Here is a 21268-nt window from a genome sequence, read left to right as displayed (position 1 = left end):
TGTGTGCAGGCCTTGCACTTTCTTTTTTGCTCCCCCCCCCCCCTTAGACTGAATATTTCAGGGCTGAGATATGTGTGATGGGTCGATCTATCTACAAAGCAGAAGAGAAAGAAAGCCATTGCAAAGTGTGGTGGAAGGGTTTGCTGAACACCTTCTCCACCCTCCGAAGCTAGGCGATGCGCGTGTTCAGTCCACTTTCAAATGCATGTCTGTCTGGGCCCAGCAGCAGCAGCTATGCAGACCTCCATCTGCCCATCCGCCCGCCCAGGCGGAGCTGCGAGTCAGAGCCCAGGCCACGAAGAGAGACAAAGGGGGGGCGGGGGGCAGAGCTGTTGCCCTGGGCAGGGACACGTTCACACGTGAAAGGCAACGCCCGAAGCAGCAGCAGCAGCCCCAGCCCCGACGCCAGGAGGGCGCACGTTGAAAATGGAAAAGGAAAGGCGTAGAAGAGGAGCCCACCTTGGTCCGGCGGCAGCGCAGACGCCTCGGGCGCCAGAGTCGCCTGCAGAAGTTCGCCCTGGTCGGGGGGGCGCGGGGAGGGAGGCTTCTTGGGCCAAGGGAAGCTTCGCCGGGGACGCGCCGCCTCAAGAGCGCGACATGGGAAAAGCCCCAAGCGAGTTCGGATAAGAGACAGGGATACATTATCTATCTTTTAACGCGTCTTCCCTCATATATATATATGAAGGAGGCGGAGGCTGCGGAGGCTTCGTTTCCTCGAAGAAATGGAAGGATTATCTGTGCTTGGAAAGTCGGCAGGAAGTGTCAAGCGGGGGCGGGTGTCTAAGGGCCCCTTTCCCAAAGTACTTGGTAACCAGCCCCGGGCTTCTGGCCCGAGTCCTCGAGTCTGCTGGGGGGGGGGATGGAGCGAGAGCGGCGAGTCTCCTCAGGAGCAGCCCCGGGGCGCGTGGCCGCGAGGGGGGCGCGCGAGGCCGCCCGCTGGTCTCGCCCCTTCCCTCCGGGCGCGCCCGCGGCAGCTGTTTCTCTTCCAGCCCCGCAGTTGAGCTGTCTCGCCCAAATGCTTATCAGCGCTTGACTCGCTGCCAAGCTCGTTGCGAGGCCGAGCAGCCTGGGCTGGGCTGCGCAGCTGCTGGCGAAGGAAGGGCAGCAGAAAACAAGGGGCTGCTGCTCCCCCCCCCCCGCCTCCTCCGGCAGCAGCGCGGCTCTTTCTTGTCTCCGCCAGTGGCTGCCCTGATTTCCCCTTCCCGCCTGCGGACGGCTTTGCACTGCCAACCTGCAGCCAGTTCCCTCTAAAGATGGAGGGAGTTTCTCTCCGGCTTTGTGTGCCTTGCGTGCCTTTTCCTCTCTGGCACCGAGTCGGGGGGGGGGGAAGACCAGGCGGAGGAGGCGCCTCCAAAGTTGAATTAAGCAAAGCGCCTTTCTGCAGCATCTGGGCATGTCGTGCGCGCGCGCGCCTGGTGCCTGTGTGTGCGAAGCCCCCCCAGCCCCGGATCCCACTCGGGCTCCCTTCTTTCTCTGCCACTGCACCAGTCCTCCCCCCCCCCCCGCCGCGTCACAAACACAAGCCCGCATTGGGCTGGCAGAAGAAGAGCTCTTGCTGGCTTGCAGGGGCGGCGGCCAAAGGCAGGCGAGCAAAAGCAAAGCGAAGAGACCTCGGTGCGCTGCAGCTCGGGCGCAAGGAAGCGCGTGTGTGTCGGCGCCCCCCCCCCCGCGCGCGCGCGCGAGCGAGAGATGCCTATGTGCGTAAGTACGTCTGGGCCGCGCCTGCTTCATCCTGGGCTTCCGCCGCCGCGCGCTCCGTCTCGCTCGCCTCGGCCCGATTGCGCGCGAGAGAGCGAGAGCGGGGGGAGGACAAGGCGATTCCTTCGCCGCTTGCTTCAAGGGCCGCCTCCCCTTCAGATGGCCTTCACAAACTTTTTTATTATTATTTTTAAAACATGGCCAAAGAGGACCACTGCTCCCCTTCCCCTTTGCTGTATTTTCAACTCCTCTTCCCCCTCTTACAATATTTGGAATATTTTTCCATCTCCTTTACTGCACTGTGCTTTGAGGCTTAAGTCCTTCCCCAAACCCTGCTGTTTTCTCTCTTTATCTGGGGGTTTAGTTCTTTTGACCAGCCCGTCAGGATTTGCGTAGTTGGCAAGCCATGAAAATGTGATACTGTATTTTAAAAATGTTTTTCCTTTTCTGAATAGAATGCTGGTGCATTTCTCCTTCCTCCCCCCCCCCCCTTTCTCTCTCTTTTGGATTGTCTGGAATGTATAAGAGAATCTCCTGTGTGGGAAAGGCTGTTCACCTGCAGCCCTTGGAAAAGTTAGCCTGATACAAGTGGAAATATTTACATGTTTTGGTTGCCCAAGCATCCTGGCATTTTCTTCTGCTTCTCATCCTCCACCCTGATGGAAACACAGGGCTGGTGCATTAAAAATGCCGCCTCCAGGACAGGTGCCAACTTCAAGGTAAAAAGCAGTAAAATAGGTGATAGAAGGATGGGGGGGGGGAGAGAGAGAGCAGACTGAATCAGGAATTACAAAGCCTATCTGAAATTATGATTGAATTTTGCCATCCAAAATGGGTGAAGGGAAAAGTTGAAAAGATACTTTTTCTGCATGCATTCAAAAGGGGTGAAGAGACTCTTTCTTTCTTTCTTTCTTTCTTTCTTTCTTTCTTTCTTTCTTTCTTTCTTTCTTTCTTTCCTTGCCTACTGAATTATTCAAACTGTCAGTGGTGAATCCAGGGACATTAGCATGCACCAGGCATGCTGTTTGTCTGTTTGCTAACATTCTTCATTCAAGACTTGTTAACTGCCAGACAAGCTTAACACGCTCCTCTCCTCCTCTCCCCCCCTTTCCTTTCTCATTCTGCCTCCCTCCTTCACAGTCCCTTTCCTTCTCTCTCATGCCACCCCTCTCTGCCTCTTCTATTGTTGTTGCTGGGAGCTGGCAGCCAGGGGGGCAGCGGTGGCAGGGGAAAGCATGTGGCTGTGAGGCTGGAGCCCTGTGGTTGCTAGGTAAGGACCGCCTTCCCATATTTGCCAGGCCTGTGAGCACTTGCAAAATCAAGAAATGCCACGGAGATCACCGAGTGTCTTCCATCTGCTTTCACAGGAGACCGCAGAACTGCAAGGTGAACACACTGTCGTCCTCTCTCTGCTTCTTGTCCTTGTGGCTGGATTCCTACTCTTCCCGGGGTAAGAGTCAGTCCCTTCCTTAGATGCTTCTGATTATTACGTTGCAGCATTTCACATTTAGCAGCATTCACAACAGAGTGGGGGAACAGAGTAAAATTGTCGAGAGGAAAACGAAGTTTAATTACTCAGATTGGATATTGGTGGATTGTCCTAGGATTCACTAAGTTAGACCACCTAACCAGCAACATCTTCATTGGCCTAGCCGGGTCTCAGTCCGGCTTGCTAAAAAGGATGGCTTTTAAATTTAAGGATGTTGTGTAGTTACTGGTTTTTTCCCCAATTTCTGTGTCTATCGTTTTCATTCTATCATTTTGTTAACCTGATTTAAAACCAGCAACCTTTCATTTTTCAGAAAATCAGATGCATGGTTTGTTTTTGAATGCAAATGTTATGGGTCTTGTGGCAGTTTTGGTTTTGCTTCACTGACAAGTTTTCATGAGTGGTGTGTTTCCTTACCTTTTGGTGCGTAGGTGGAGGTATACATACATGATACATAAAAATTATTATATAGATGATACGCCTTTTTACCAGAATGGCACTTTGCAGAGATATGGCACTGAATCAGATTGTGTAGTCTGTTCTGACTATTAGTTGACCATGCTTTCTCTTGGAACTGGAACATGGGACTGGAAGCTTTAGACTCTCCCTTATTGTGAATCTTTGCGTGTCTGTCTGGTGCACGCTCACATGTATCGAGGAACCGATAGGCTTTTAAAAAACGACAACATTTAAAACTATATTCTTTGGTAACACAATTCAGTGGCAATAACCTTTGCCCAAATAGTGCAATGACATGTATTTAGGCACATCTGTACCACACGTTATTTGATAAGGAGAGGGATTAATATTATAATCATACATTTTACATTATTTTTGTAAAATCCCCAGAGGAATCTGAAGTATGTCACTACACTATGTATACATATTGCGTCTATGGCCAGTCATAATATATGGATATCTACTTTTTAATTATTCATAACAAAAGCATTTATGCAAATGCTTTTCTTTTTCTTTTTTTACTGGAAACCAATGTATACATCAAAACAACATGTGGATATGGATGCTCTTTTGATGAACTTGACAGTCAGCCAGTTTGGCAAACACTGTACATTTTAGATATATTCATACTGTGCATAAGCTGAACCTCTAATATGCTTAGTTATATTCATATTCCCAATTAAAATATGAATAGATAAAAAAGAAAGTATTGTTCTTTGCTAAATGAAAAAATACTTTGATTGAGCTTTCGTTTCTGATGTCGAAGCTTCTTCCTCTTTTTTTTTAGACAAGTATGGGAGATTTCAGTTTAGCCAAGGAGGAGAATACATTTAATTGCAATACATCTGCCTGTGTATCTCCTAAATTTAAGTACACTTTAAAAAATAGGTGGGGTTGTGAAATTGCAAATACATAGAACATACTTTCTGGTCTGTATAGAGACACTTTTTAAACAGAGACATTAGCCAATATGAGGATGGCAGCCATATAGTAGCTCTTGTGGAGAATTGTTTAATGGTAACATAATGTAAAATGCAAATAATAACATCTGTATCTATAGCTGGTGTGTGTGTTTATGCCGATAATCTGAGACCAAAGAGATAAAACATTCTGGAGGAAATACAGCATTGATTTCTTTATTGTTCAGAAAGGCCTATGCCTTCCCCAAACAACTGTAATAGAAGTGTACGTATTAAATCGCTACCACTTTTTAGCATTTGTACTTTCAGTAAATTGCATCCACGTCCAAGATTTTTATGAATATTTTGTTTTTGTGTTATATGAAGAAAAGTTATTGTGGATACTGAGGGTAATTTATTATGTTGGAAAATCACATTTGAAAGCATACTTAAAATAATATTCTCTTTAAATTAACTATGGGAATATGGTGGGATGTGAGAGGAATTAAATTGGATAAATTGGTAAGAGATGAACAGGAACAACATGATTAGGTTATTTACTTTTCTGCAATTTTCATACCATTGTAAAGTAAGCACTTGCAGAGACGGCGATCCTAGGCCAAGTCAGTGGAAGAAAGGCGTACTGAAATTCATGGGAATAATTTCAGAGAGTCTTTTTAGGACTAGAATTCTAGGTTAGTGCCAAGACAGAAATTATGATCATGTGTGAGTGTGTTCCTGTAATATATAGCATGTACAGATAATAATTGTGATATTTAGGTGTTGAATATTCTACAAATAAGTTGGGATTTTACCTTTCTTGTCCTAACTTTGTCCTTTTCAAGGGTTTGGCAAGAAAATACGGTGTATCAAAAAAGTATTTCCTTCATGAAAATCTACCAGCATTGCAGGTTTTGCTGTACCATGTACTGAGCAGGAAGGGATTCCTTATTTAAAAGTAAAATTCACACCAGAGCTAGACAAAGTTGGGAGTCCTGAGCTCCATTATATGCAATATAGCCCTACTGAAGTACTCTGACTGCAATTTTATACACAGATAGATAAACACCTCAGTGAAGCACAAGTGATGCAGCCTTTTTTGCAAACCTGAAATCCCTCTGATCAGCAGTTTTGGGGGAGGACAGGAAGGACTGGAATGGCTCATCACCAGGATTTTAGCTTTTAAAAATCCACGTGTGGGAATTACAGGGGCAGCACCCAGTCCTGCACATGGCTTGCTATCCAGCAAGGAAGATGTACACAGAATCCTTCCTATCATGGCAGAAGCATGTTATTAAAGGCACTATGATATACGTAAAAAGCAGAAGGGCAACCAGCAGTAAAATAAAATGAGGCCTGAAGTGACCACTTCCTAGAAACAGACAGATTATGGTTAGATAAATAACCGCATATGAAGATAATAGATGAGAATGGACGTCCTGAGGGCCTTCGTTTTCTTTTAGAAAAGTACTATTTCCTATTACACCAAGTATAATGGAACTGTGATTAAAAATTCAGCAAAAGCATCGGGGGGGGGGGGAGGAAATAAGCAAGATCAGGGTAGGTGTATTCCCCCCCCAATAGTACATTTATTTTATTTTTGAAAAATGCGCAAAACAAAGAAATAACATACAGTAGTACCAGAATTTCCCCACATTTAGTATGCACAAATATATGCATACTAAATGTATATACTAGATGTATATACTATTGTACATCATCTATATATTCAGAAAACATAGATAATTTTTAAAATGATAAATGGATAAATTCTCTTTATTATCCACATTTTTCCTGCAAAAAAAGTTCCATTTTCTTAAAAATTCACAGCTTCTCAAACTGAATACTTTTGCTTAGCCTCTGTCTTATCTTCACAGGATTATTGTTATTATGGAGGTACCTTTCTTCAGCGACAATGCTCAATTGTCTCACATTCACACCCACAGGGTTTCTTGTTTAAGATAGACTCATCGTACTCGTAAAGGGGGTGTATACAGAGTAGGTTCGTGGAGATCCCAAATGCATAGCAATTAGGTATTAGGATGGAAAGGGAAAGATAGGAATGCACTGCCACGTAGTAAAATGTCCATATGAACTGAGTTCAGAATAGTGAGCCTTTCCCCTGAGAAGGAAGTTATCATAGCATCTTCTGGGCATTCCATGATCATATCTTGCCCTGGTCATATCCTGATGCAGCTACTGGTTAAAATCTTACTCAATTGTATTTTGTAAAGCTGTTTCTGACTGGGCTGGGTTGAGGAAACTCACACATTTTAAAATGGAAAGAGGTATTGACACCCAGTATCCCAAGAGCTGAAGGGCCTGATTGTAGCGACATTGAATTCTGTGTATGCATACACACAAACTGCAGATTAACATAACGAGATCCTTGTTGAAGAAGACATACTGGGACTGCTATATTAGGTGTATTGATAAAGCTAGGTAGATGTATAGTAAGGAGTATGCAAAGCTAAAACTGTTATTGAAATTTGAGAAACGCTTGAGTTAGGCCTTGAATGACTCCAGCATTGAGTGTACAGTCAATGGATAACCCAGTCTTTTGGGTAGATCAAAAGCTGTATTTATATGATTGAGAAATTGGTATTAAATGCTCAGGTTGGGATCATTAAGCACTAGTAAATCTTGGCTCTCTGTAACAGTTTTTAAGAATAAAATCGTAAGTGACAACAGAATGTTAAACTGCCTTCCTATTTACTGGGGCATTAGCTCTTATACGTAACAGAGGTAGGTAGCCAGCATGGTGTTCTCTAGATATTGCACCACAACTCACATTATCCTTTGGTAATATGGCCAGCGGTTATGGATGATTGGAGTTGTAGTTCAGCAACACCAGGAGGGTACCATATTGTCTGTTCCTTCTCTACAGCATCCTCGTCACAGATCTTCAGGAGAAATCTTGCAGAGTATCCCATGAATTTTAGAATTTAGACAGGCTTGGATTGGAAGAGGCAGGCACTCTTGCTGTGATGCCACAGCTGTGGAACTCACTTCATCAGGAGACTTGTGCGGTCCAGTTTTTGGTTATCTTCCACAAGATAATGAGGATGTTTCTGTAAGAAGTCATTATTCAGAGCAACTATGTTTTACAAAATATTTTGCCATGGTTTTTATTAATACTTTATTTTGTTGATCTGTGACCTGCCTGGAGAGTATACATTCTAGAAAGTTGAGTTAGAAACATAAATGATAATAATGATACATACCTTGTGGTAATTTGCACCCTTTTGCAAGCATTCTTTGTGGCTTCTGTTGAATCATGGTTCAGTTGAATCCATGCCTGTGTCAGAAAAACTAAGTCAGACGATGCAGGCCTTCACTTTGTAGTTAATAAGGGATTATATGCACACTAGAGACAGCTGCAAAGTGGGTTCCCTTAATGTTTTAATTTTTTTAAAAAATCCTTTTTTAACTAGTGCTGTAATTATTTTATTTCCTACTTTGCACACTATCTTTCTCTGGACAATTCCTGTGGATTTGATTCCTTTTAGAAGTGTATACATTGGCCTAATACAGATGTAAATAATAGTTCCCAAACACACAGCACAGAATCATGGTTTAGGTCAGTAAGCTAAGCTGTGAGGACATATATGTATAGAAAAGCATCAGTGAAAAGTTCCCATCACTTTATAAGCATATATATAAAGTATAGTTTGTGTGGTGCAGTTGTTATCCTTAGCCATGGTTACTGCAGATCATTTGTGTACCAACCGTAGTTTTCAAATATACAGTTGAAACTCGGAAAATTAGAAGATCGTGGAAAAGTTCATTTATTTCAGTAATTCAACTTAAAAGGTGAAACTAATATATAAGATAGACTCATGACATGCAAAGCGAGATATTTCAAGCCTTTATTTGTTATAATTGTGATGATTATGGTGTACAGCTGATGAAAACCCTAAACTAACTATCTCAGAAAATTAGAATATTAAATGAAATCAGCAAAACAAGGATTGCAAATAGACCAGTATTGGACCTCTGAGAAGTAGAAGCATGCATATGTACTCAGTACTTGGTTTGGGCCCCTTTTGCATCAATTACTGCCTCAATGCAGCATGGCATGGATGCTATCAGCCTGTGGCACTGCTGAGGTGTTACGGAAGACCAGGATGCTTCAATAGCAGCTTTCAGCTCTTCTGCATTGCTCGGTCTCATGACTCTCATCTGTCTCTTGGCAATGCCCCATAGATTCTCTATGGGGTTCAGGTCAGGCGAGTTTGCTGGCCAATCAAGCACAGTAATCCCATGGGCATTGAACCAGGTTTTGGTACTTTTGGCAGTGTGGGCAGGTGCCAGGTCCTGCTGGAAAATGAAGTCAGCATCCCCATAAAGCTCGTCTGCGGAAGGAAGCATGAAGTGCTCCAGAATCTCCTGGTAGACGGCTGCTTTGACCCTGGACTTAATGAAACACAGTGGACCAACACCAGCTGATGACATGGCTCCCCAAATCAACACAGACTGTGGAAACTTCACACTGGACTTCAAGCATCTGGCATTCTGTGCCTCCCCGTTCTTCCTCTAGACTCTGGGTCCTTGGATTCCCAATGAGATGCAAAAGCTGCTCTCATCAGAAGAGAGATTTGAGGAGTACCAAAACCTGGTTCAATGCCCATGGGATTACTGTGCATGATTGGCCAGCAAAATCGCCTGACCTGAACCCCATAGCGAATCTATCAAAACATCTTAACTAGAGTAGAGCCAAACTGAGGGAACCATTTTGCAAATGTTCTTTATAATGCCTTCCCCAAACAGGGCCGCTTTTTGACTTTTTTCTTTTCATATGACTCAGAAGGACATGGAAATGCTCCCTGGGCCAAGGGGCTGAACTGCTGATCCCTGCCTTGGCGTCCTGCTGCGCTTCCATTGGCTGCCCTTACAGCACAGCAAAGCCAGGGCGCATTGGCCTGCCCACCTCAACCACACAGGGCCCTGTTTCCTCTTGCTGAGTGGAGAGGGCAGGAAGTGAAATAACCGCAGTGTGGCGCACTACAACGGCAAGAGTTCGCCCGGTCGTCTGAATAATATAAAATCCATTTCGCCGTGAGGCACTGTGACAACATCTCCTTTATGACATATCATGTCCCCTTTAAAGCATGCCTTTTGCCCTGAAAATATTTTTGGGTGAGAATTCCAAAGTATTGCTAATCTCAACATATAACTCTGAAGACGTGTTGCTTAGGGTGGGCCGCGCCAGCATGCAGGCTTTCAAAATGAGAAATTATGTGTACTTTGAGGAGTTTGGAATTAGTATTGTATTGAATTTAAATTATGACTCAGAAAGATGCACAACAAAGACCCATGCAGCTTGCCATCCTTTTTTCTGCTGAGACATTAGTAAGCTTTTTTTGGCTATGATATTATAGCATGCTTTGATTTTCTTTTAACGTTGCTTTTATTCTTGCTATCATTTGCTATATGTTTTTGTTCCAAGCTCTCTGACACAAAGACATGTATTGGAGCAGACCCATCCACTTTAAGGGCTTCTTTATAACATAGTTAGATCATCTTGCAACAAACACAGTATTTCACTTTGCAAGACAGAGTTTTTGTAAAGGGAAGAAAATAGGTATCAAAAGGTTTATTTTGACAAAACAGTTCATTCTTGGTACTCTATAGTTTTAGCAGTGTCAGCCACATTTATTTAGGATTTGTGTGCTTATATCCTATTCCTCAGTAAATTTCCTGGTACGTAAGACCCATCGATTTTAAGGGAGCTCATTTCAAAATGAAGAGCTTGATCTGCTGAATCCCTTGCTCTATCCTTCCCCTCTCCAACTTCCCTGCCAGCTGATCTATGTGCGGAATTTCCTCCTCCTGACTAGGCCCCTCCACATTCGCACAGCTGCACACAACCTGCTCACCTGGGATAGACTGAAATCATCCCCTGGCAGGCACAGGAGTGGTGTACCTTAAATAGTAAAAATTATCCTGAATATAGCCGCGAATTCTAAGTAGGGATGAAGATGCTGTTGTTGGAAAAAATACTGGTTTTGTATTTGTTACTTTTCTGAGTTTCAGTGTTTAAGTTCCATAAAAGTTGTTAGGGCTTTTGCAACCATTGCCTTATCCTAATTAACTATGGCTAATAAGGTAAAGTCAACATAATGAAAGGGAAATAGTTGCAGAAGCAATGTTCATATGTTATGTGGCAAACCAACTTGCGTTTGTGTTTTAAGTTGAGCCGTACATTTTTTGAGACCATGATGTTGTTTTTCCTACGTTACCATATATTTCTAAATACAGTAGCTAATTTAATAGGAAATAATGTGTAATACATAATTAAAATTGTAATTCATCACAAGCTAAAGTTATGGATACGTTTAATTTCAATTCCCTCTGCATAGCATTATTGGCAGGTGTCATGATATGGAGAATAATAATCAATTTAAGATTTATTTTTTCTTTTAAGTAGGAATTGTGTTATGTAGAAGTCATAAATAAATGTAAAGCACAAAGTAAGCTACTAAAACACTTTACATTTTGGTATTTAATTGGCATATGTTGCAGAATGATATAGAATTATCTATAATTATCATCATCTCTGTTTTCGAAACCACAGTCTGTTTTCTGTGTTGTATAAAAAGAGTTTTAAGAACTATACAACAGTCCTACAATTCAATATTGTGATATAGTACATATTACAGTACAGTGGTACCTCGGGTTACAGATGCTTCAGGTTACAGACTCCGCTACCCCAGTAATAGTACCTCGGGTTAAGAACTTTGCTTCAGGATGAGAACAGAAATCGTGTGGCTGCAGTGGGAGGCCCCATTAGCTAAAGTGGTGTTTCAGGTTAAGAACAGTTTCAGGTTAAGAACGGACCTCCAGAACGAATTAAGTTCTTAACCCGAGGTACCACTGTACATCTTTGCTGCCCATGTTTGTTTTTAAAGTCACCAAATTTTGCTAGTCAGTTACTCTTTTGGTAAACCACAGCATATTACATTCTCAGGCTCTAATCCGAAGTTTCTTGTGTCTCTTTGTTCCGTTGAGTTTCAATTGGACTAATACATTACTGTAAAGCAAAAAAAAATTAAGCACAGATGTATGATATCCATAAATGTAGGGATCCAAGTGCAATTTCGGAGCTTCATGTCTGGACCTGTGTTTTGAATATCTGATCACTATTTTTACTAATTGAAACAACAATAAAATGTGGTTTTAGACAATGTTGCCTCCGCATTCATGTTGTTAGACTTTGCCCTATTAGCTAGTTGTAGGATCTGAGATGTTTAAAAATAGGGAGAAAACATATTTGAAGGATAAAGAAGTTGTGCGGTCTCAAGGCTCAAGAGGCAAGTGTACCATGTTTGACATGTTGCATTATTTGTAGTTTAAATTGCCTTATTTTTATTTGCTTTTTGACAAAAAAGTCTTCAAGGTAGCTTAGAATGGCAACCATAAAATCCCACACCAAAAGTAAAGATACGTTACACTGCAATACAGAGTTTCATTTATGTTATTTATAAAAACATTTATATATAGGTATTCATTTTTAAAAAATCAGAGCGGTTTAGAACAATCATACAGAAAACCACATCATAAAAACCATATTGCCAGATCTTTTGATTGTGCTGGCGTTGAGGTGCAGGGAGAGTTCCTGAGATGCTGTGAAGATGACCCAGTGCCTGGTGGGCCAGGAGGTAGCTGGGACTGGATGAAGCCTAGCAGACAGAGGAGGGATGGTGGTGGAAAAACGTGAACACTCCCAAGACAGGCAAGAAATAACCTGTCCCACTGCTTCTCCCTTCGTTCTCTGAGATTGTACTCCTCCAACGGCATCTGCAGATCTTTAATGGTGGCAACCATGGTACGATGACATCCAAGAGAAATGGAACCAAAGAAAACCTCAAGACTGGTCTTCGATACTTTAGAGAAGCATCACCCCACCCCACATAGAGACTGCAGCTTTTTTAAAAGCACTGTAGGAGAATGGAGGGTGATACCAAAAGGACATTAACCTCTGAAATTTGCTGTCTGAAAGAAATTATTTGTGTTGCTTCACGTTCTAGAAGCAAGTGTAGCAAAATAGTTCTAGTTGGTGACTTGAGTAACGTAGGTCTGCAACACTGTTAGAAACTGAGATAGGAAAGCCAGGAGCTAAATGGCGCCTTAAACCAAGGTTATGGGCGCAACAACAGCACACTTTTTATAACAAGAATACAAAGCTCGAAATGAATGAACTACAGCTGAAACCCTATGTTCATTTTTCACATGGTCTGGTCCTGGGCTTCCCCTGCCCGCCCCCTTCATATTCTGAAGAGGGTCTCTTCTCTAGTCTTCAGAGAGTGGCTGGAAGTGGGGAGGCAGAAAAAATGTCCTCCTTTCCTTCCACACTGCAGATAGGCCCTGCAGACAGTCTCAGAGGCATGATGCCTCTGGCACTGGAGAGCATAGAATTGTGGAGTTGGAAGGGACCCCAAGAGTCATCTAGTCCAGCCCCCTGCAATGCAGGAGTCTCAACTAAAGCATCCATGACAGATGGCTATCCAACCCCTGCTTAAAAATCTCCAAAGGACTTCCTTGAATTCCTGGTCAGCACCTGGCACTTCCCACTTGGATATACTTAAATCTAGTTCTGCATCACACACCAGATACTCTAGGAAGCTCACAACCATGACAAGACAGCCACACCAGCAACTAGCATTCAGATATATACTGCCTACAAACACAGAGGTTTCTAGGTAGCTGTTATAGCTAATGGCCACAACAGACCTTTCATGAACATGCCACACACTTCCTGTTCACATCATCTAAGCCTGTAGCCATCATCACACCTTGTGGCAACAAATCTCATAGTTTGACTATGTACCGCAGGGGCAGATATTGTGGCGCACCCCATATTATGTTGTTGGACTATAGTTCCCATCAGCTCCTACCAGCCCCCATACCTGATGGCTTCAGTTGGTGGGAGTTGTAGTTCAGCAGCATCTGGGTTGTACGGGGTGAATCAATTTGTGCCTATGAATCTCCCACCATTGTGCTTCATTGGATGACTAGTGTTATGGAAGATGCTCAATGAAGGCGATCCCCTCCCTGTGGCTGTTAATTGGCTACATTCATTAAATGCTATGTGAGGTATATTTACATTGCAAGCACATGCATGTCTACGCAGAAGTGCACCCCGTGGGATTTAAGTGGACTTGCTCCCCAGCACATGGACGATTGCAAACCTCAGGCTACCAGCCTGTTCACTGGTATATCCCACTGAAAAATCCCACATGGGATTTGGGAGAGGACAGCACTGTGAAGTTGCAATGGATACACACTTTACTTGGAAGTCACAAGTCTTTCTTTCTGAACAGGGAGCTCTGGGGCTGCACTATACACAGATTGCAAAACAAAAAGGCTCCCCAAATGCAAAACAAAAGTTACCCCCGAAGTGCCTTTTTTTGCCTGCCAACTTCCCAGCCACACAAGACTAGCCCCGACCCCACTCATTCTCCCCTTTGCTGCCCCCCAAGCCCCGACTTCTAGCATCCCTCCCCGCAGGCGCCTCACAAAGTTTTCTCCATCCCCCGTGGCGAGGCTCCCTCCAGCGATACCTGCCTCTGGGCCACCTCCGAGTCCTGATAGTACTTTGCAGCCAGCAGTTCCGCCACTAGCGCCAAGGCCAGGCCCAGCTGGGGCAAATGTGGTGGAGCAAGGCTCTGGGAACTCCCTCCGCCGGCCTCAGCCTCGCTCGGCGCTGTTTCTGGCAGGGCAGCAGGGGGGCCATCGCCCGCCACCATGGCCGTTTCCCTGGACTCCACCTCTCGGGCCCTGGACTCCTGGCCTGGCGCCCCTGAGAGCCCGGTGCCCTGGTGCCCTGCACCACTATGGCCTATGGGTAAGATGGCCCTGCCTGCTGCTATGGGAAAGCATGCCTTGGTTTAAGAACGCTTTGGTTTAAGAATGGACTTCCAGAATGGATTAAGTTCGTAAACCAAGGTACCACTGTGTTACAGTGGGGGAACTACACTTGTGACCATCTCTTTTGACAGCTGCTCCACTTTCAGACTGCATTCAGACAGTCCTCCAAACCATAACTGGAGGACTGGGATTTGAGAGCTCCTCCTTTCCCTTCCCTCATGCTCACAACTAAGTATATTACTTTCTGGCCTTATCAAATGCTGCTATGTCTAGCTCAACGAGCAAGTTTTGAGCAAGCCCTCCAGGCCAAGGCTGCAAACTTACTTCATGGTTTGGAGGATTGTCTGAATGCAGAATTAGTTTAGTATCTAAGCCAACTCAGACACTTGCTTACATATTCCCTGATGGTTTTCTTTTTGCCCATCACAACAGTTTGTATTGTGATTGAGTTAAGTGTTTTTTTATTTTAATGTTCCTGGGTTCCCCCCCATCTAATTTAGAGCACTATACGTCTCCAGTTTTACATTTAATTCCTAAGCAGATTTCCTTGGAAGTAGGTACCTTTGAATTATTTTAAAATGTATTTAGGATCACAGACATAAGTAGGTAGAAAAATATAACTAACCAATCAATCAATCAATCAATCAATCAATCAATTTCCTTTATTCGACTGATAGTCAGAGATAAAACACAGAAATAAAACACAATACAGAATTATGAACTAAAACATCATAGGGGTACATGAATAAGGTAGGGCCACAGCACTAAACCTCTCACAGATAACCCACATCAAGGCATTCAATTGTACGTTTCCGACGCTTGAGTGCCAGGAAAAGGAATTTAGCCACTGACAAAGTTGTTTTCCTAGAAGACTTATTTAGCAGATATGCTTTCTGCTTTCCTCTTTGTCGGGGACTAAGCTGGGGTAAGTATGGGGTTATAAGATACTGTCTTAAATCGTTGTAGAAGGGACAGCTCATTAAAATGTGCTCTGTGGATTCTACCTCACCCAACGCACAATGGCATAATCTCTGGTCATATGGGACTCCTCCATATCTTCCCTTCAGAACCGCCGAGTCAAGAACATTCAGCCTAGCCGCGGTAAATAGTCTGCGGTATTCCACGTAGTGGATATCCGCCAGGTAGCGAGCTGGAGCAGCTCGGTACATCTGTTCCCCCAGAAACAGCCCTGGTTTCACACGGGCTATGTCCTCCTGTCTCGCAATATCCCTTAATCTCTGGGCGATCACCGCCTTTGCGTGGCTATACGTCATGGACTCTATATAAAGGGAGGACAACCCGCACTTCTGCACTTCCTCCACTATCTCCCCTTCCCATGGAGATTTAAAGTTATCCCTCAGAATCAAGGGGGCCAAACCCACCGGTCTGAAGCAAAGCTTAAGCCAAAGCCATAACTTCGCTTTCAGGGCCACATACCTAAAGGCTTGGCAACCAGTTTCCAGTCTCATGATCGCACCTGCCACGGAGGGGGGGATCCTGCGTATGGCCCTGAGGAATTGGGTTTGGATAGATTCCAATTTTTCAAAGTCCCTACGTGAGCCTAAGGCAATGCCCACCAGTAGAAGAGGGAGGACTTTCATTTTAAAGAGTCGCAAGGCAACTTTGACAGTTTGTGCCTGTTTCTTAGAGTACAGGGTTCTAATCACCAAGGCTGCTTTCAATGCGTTCGAGGCTATGTATTCTCTGTGCGCCAAGAAGGACCTATTTGATCTAACAGCCTGACCCAGGTATTTGAAGCAGCTGACCTGCTCTAAAGGAATACCATTAATTGACCATAAATTAGGTTTCGGTCGAGCGGCAAAGACCATTATTTCTTGGCATAATTTAGTTGGAGCTCATGTTGGGTCACATATTCATGAAGAGCTCGAAGCATCCTCCTTAATCCGATGGGGGACGTAGCTAATAGGGCGGCATCGTCCGCATACAGCAGGACATTCAAGGCTCGTCCTGCCAGTTTTGGTGGATGGAAATCAGTATTTGCCATATGCACCACTAGCGAATTAATATAGAAATTAAACAGGGCAGGGGCAAGCAAACAGCCCTGTCTTACCCCCCTAGTGGTGGCAACCGGATTGGAGACTAGCCCCTTGCTATCTAGCCTAATCCTCAGGAAGGTATTTGTATGCAAATTAATAATCAGCAGGAGAAGGCGGTGGTCGATAGATGTCGCTGCCAATTTTGCCCATAGCTGGTTCCTGGGAATTAGATCAAAGGCCTGCTTAAAGTCTATAAAGGCGACGTGGAGGGCTTTTAGGCCATTGTCAGCATACTTGGTGGCCAAGTGATTTAGGATCAAGATTTGGTCTGTTGTTGATCTTCCAGGGCGGAAACCCGCCTGTTCCTCTGCGATGATGTTGTTGCTTTCCATCCAGGTCGTTAATTTGTTAAGTAGAAATCTTGAATAGATCTTCCCGATAACATTTAGCAGGCTAATTGGTCTAAAATTGGCCGGGTCTGTGCGTGGCCCTTTCTTGTGGATTAACACAATCAGTGCAGAGTTCCAGCTTGGAGGAAATTGTGCTGTTTTGTTTATATAAGTAAAAAGAGCTGCTAAGGGTGGACACCACCAATCCTTATTGGCTTAAATATAACTGGAATAAAGTAAGTTAATAAGGTTGCCCTAAATTTGCCTGTTTTCTTGAATAATTCCATTTTTATTTCAGACTGGTACTATTGCAATATCTGTGGTGAAAAATTATGCAGGTCAAAATAGAGAATGTGGTAAACTTGTAACAGTTCCATAGCTTTGCTTATAGTTTCAAAATGTGTAGGAATTACATTATCTGAAATGAAATATTTCTGCTCTATCCAAATGACTAGTTAAGGTTAGCATGATAAAAAATAGAAAAAGCAACTAAAAAACTGAACAATTAGCATTTTTAAAAAGACATGCAGTTTCACCTTTCTTGCATACTCATTAAAGCATTATTTTAAAAATTAACTTACCTTGGCATTTGTGCGACATTCTGACAGCTTAATCACAAAACAAATTTCAAAACAAATAGGCACTGTCTTTTATATGGGGTCTCTAAATCCCTAGTAATTGATACCAGACCTTGGTAGAGAGAAAGAGTTCAGTTCCCACAAGAGAAGGTTTTTCACAGCTACCTCACACAGAAGTAAAAGAGAAAAGTTATTGTCTTCCCTAAGTTTCTGCAGCTAATCTGAGGGCCTTCAAGGTATTCCTTGTTACTTCAGTATAATACTCTGCTAGAAATTTAAAAGAATCACTTCTTTTTTGAAACCCATCATCCTTGGAAATTTTATAAAGGAGTTCCTAATTTCTCGGACTAAAATGTCAAACCATAGAGATATAAATAGCACAATAAAAGCTTTGTAGATGGCGCAGTAAACATTAGAAATAATATTTGCTATCATACCTGTTAGAGTATATTTTGAACTGTAGCCTATTTATCTACAACAATAGCACAGATAGAATAATATGCCATTAAAATAATTTAGTGCTTTTTTTAGAACTCTGGAGCATATTTTTTTTAAATGTGGCAGCAAAATATTGTTATAGATTGAGGTTAAAATAAACAGAATAAATTTGGAAAAGTAAAGTTTGAAATAAAAATATGTACTGCCTGTCTTAGATTGAGATTATCAGTTATTTTTATTTTTTTTAATTAATTAGATTTATTCTTCCCAAGCCCTTGGGATGATGTGGGCATAAGAATATGTTAATTATTGTGATGCCTCCTTCTCTACCAGCAAGGACAGAAGTGTCTTCCAGAAGATGCACATGGTCAGAGTTGTATTGTAATTCACTCTATATGGGTCTATGATGGAAAGAGGCACATAACTCGGTCACTCAAAAGCTTGTACTGGCCGGCCGTGTACTATCAGTTCCAATTTGTGGTTCATGCATTAATAAGGGCAGTGGTCATTTTAGACATCTCCAGTTGACATGCAGTCGCTGACACATGGGTCCTGTTGGACCCAGAAGAAGGCAGAATGGGGGTGGAACAGGTCGGGCGGTGCTTATACATGCTCTGTTGATGGGGGGGGGGGCAGGAATGGTCGGCACCTGTATATGAACAACTTGGGGACGGGATATTTCAGAGGCCACCTGATCCCTTATATCCCTGCCCAGTCACTGAGCTTCAAATACATTATTATTATTAATTAACAGTGCTTTTTCTAGAAAAAAAGGATGCCGGTACTGCTCAGCTGCAAGTGAGGGTCAGAGGGAGGGCACTCTGCACATGCTCAGAGGCATGCAGCTCTTTCCCAACGCTAGCGTCGTTGCTTGAGCACCGACGAAGACGCTGATCATAAGTGGTCCACAGATTTTGGGAATGACTTTGCAAGGTCAGCAGAAGAATGCTGATTACAGGTGGGCTGGAGGCTCTTGTTCCTAAGAGTGCCTGTCATTTTTGCCTTCCTCCAGCCTGTGGTTGATCTCTGCTGACAGAGCAGCGTTTCTTGCTGCTTGCCCACCCTTTCGATGAGCAGCATGACCCCTCTTCCCTCCATGGCTGCCCTTCTGCAGCTCGCCACCACACTCTCTGCCAGGGAAAAGGAAGGCTGCTTGCGCCTCCTCCCCTCTTCAGGCAGCACCGTGAGGCATGTCCGGAACAGCAGAGCTCCTCCAGAGCACACTTGCGCCACCCTTTGGACATGCTCAGCAGCAGTGCTCTGGCCTTCACTTCATGCTTGCTGTGGCGCATGGAGCCACTCGAAAGGCTGGGAGAAGAGGGTTTCGCTTGGGGAGACCGATGTGTCACTGCCCTTTCCCTCCCGCTGCTCTCACTTGCTGTTCGATTAAAAGATCAGTGCTTTTTTTTCCAGAAAAAGAGGTGCCAGTACTGTGTACCATTGGGTACGACCAGAAAAAGCACTGATGATGATGATGATGATTAAACTGAATTCAGATTTTGTAATTGTAACTGATTTTTATTTTCATTTTTTGTACACCCATTAGATACATTTGTGATTGAGCTGTATATGAATTATATGTCGATATAAAAATAAAATGAGTGGCCTCAAGTGATCTGCCAACCTTGATTTTCAAGCCACTGGGCCAGATCCCAAGCCCTGGTGCACCTGGTACATTTCTGTATTTTAGCCTCAGAGGGGCTCAGCAAAAGTGCCTTGGAAGAGTGACTACTGGAATGTAACGGCAGGGAAGGAAGCTCAGTGCTCCTCATCCGTGCAACCATTTTTTGGTTTAAATCAACTCCAGGTTCCTAATTTCTGCAGGATTATTGGTACACCCAGGCTCGAAGACACACAGATCTGCAGTCACCACATCTGGTTTATTGAAAGCTGTCTGGAGGGAAGAAAGTGCTCATAGCAGTTATGGGGCTTTGCTTGCTTAATGTTTCTGCATTTATATTAACAGTTTTCCACAAAATTATTGTAGCTAAAGACATGTCTGCATGTGCAGATTGACGCATGATATATAGAACCTGTTTTGCCATGTGGGCAGAGATAGAAATGTGTAGAATACTCCCCATATTTTTCAGGGATCAAAAATACAATTTGGAGTTGTGGTGGTGGTAGTTGTAAAAAGAGAGAGAAACATTTCCTGAAATATAATTCCAATAACATATATTATTACCAATAAGGTGGGAAAGGATTGTTGGAAGTACAGAAGGAACCCCCCCCCCCCCAGCATTCTGGCAATGGAGAGCCCTTGAGAGCAACAAATATTCCCTCAAGGGAGGAAGGCAAGGAAGCTGTGAACAATGAGAGTAACAGCATGTGCTGGTGGAAAAGAGAGAGAGAGAGATGACTTTTTGCAAGTTTCTTTGCTTTTTGCTTTTACCCTATTTATATTGCACACAGTATATTTATTATATAATTTTGCAGGAAGGTTAACTGACTTTTGATGCACCTAGCCCTCATCCATCTTTCAGGCATGGGTTCAAAACAATCATAGCCTCTCTGGATTCAGATAACAGAGAAATAGAGCTGGGTGTCATCAGCATATTGATAAAAACATGCCCCAGATTTCCTTAGGGCAGACACAAAAGCCCCAGTGCTATTCTTGGTCCTATGAGTAGGAATGGAGCCACTGTAAAAGAGTACTACAGGCTCACACAAACCATTCAGGAGCATAGAGTGGTCAGAAGCTGTTGAGATAAAGCAACTGGGTGACATGCTCTATCCGTCTCTTGAAGAAGGTCATCAGGGCAGCCAAGGCCATTTCGGTCCCAAACCCAAGCCTGGACCCTGTGCTGATGTTAAGGGAACTGAATGTGATTCATTTGCCTCCTATGTCAAGGGAACATCATCAGCATTATCATCATCGATCAGTAAATACATCAATAAATAAATCATTAAATATTTTAAGGTAAAATAAATATGAAAAAGAAAACATATTTTAAGTCATCCTTCATGCTTGTTTCTCACACCGAATGGGCATAGAAGGCCAGGGTTAGATCTTCTGCAGGTATGCTGAGTAACTAATAACTCTATATTGCATCTTGCAGCGTCATTTCAATCCCTAGCACTTCCTGTGCTTGGGGTTTTGTGGGTGTGGGTGTGTGGGTTGGTAGTTGTTTTTTTGTTCTCTCAGTCATTTCCATAGTAGTAGAATTTGACCACAAAAGCTGAAAGAGCAAAACCACAAATGGTTCACTAAATTGAGGGCTGAAGCATCATATGGCAATTCATACCTTGTCATAGCTGAAGACTACCTGGGACGTGGAGTTGTAGAAATGACACAAAAGTTTTCATTGCTGTCAGGTTGCATTTGATTCCATCAATCATTAAGGACAGGCTACTCATTTTTCCAATCTTTTCTCCACATTTCCCCTAATATAATGGATTTTTGTATGCTATTTTCACCAAGATATGCATTTTATTACATATTACTTGGCTA

General features: G+C 43.4%; 1 protein-coding gene across 4 annotated transcripts in view; it reads left to right on the top strand.

Annotated features, from left to right (window-relative positions):
• Nucleotides 1-938: 938 nt before the first annotated feature.
• Nucleotides 939-21268, top strand: part of LOC310844654 (uncharacterized protein) — a 98321-nt gene continuing 77991 nt past the window's right edge. The window contains exons 1-2 of one of the 4 annotated variants that reach the window (XM_083738992.1): nucleotides 939-2417; nucleotides 3066-3148. In XM_083738992.1, the coding sequence (XP_083595118.1) occupies nucleotides 2386-2417; nucleotides 3066-3148 (115 nt within the window). In that variant the 5' untranslated portion in view covers nucleotides 939-2385. Of the gene's footprint in view, nucleotides 3149-21268 lie in introns of all 4 variants that reach the window. The other 3 variants (XM_083738993.1, XR_014564207.1, XR_014564208.1) reach the window with 3 other exon arrangements.

This window comes from Podarcis gaigeae (genome assembly GCF_964106915.1).
Source record: "Podarcis gaigeae genome assembly, chromosome: 5".
In the NCBI taxonomy this organism is placed as follows: Eukaryota; Metazoa; Chordata; class Lepidosauria; order Squamata; family Lacertidae; genus Podarcis; species Podarcis gaigeae.
Note: the sequence above shows the minus strand (reverse complement) of the source record. Positions and strands in the feature narration are given on the sequence as shown.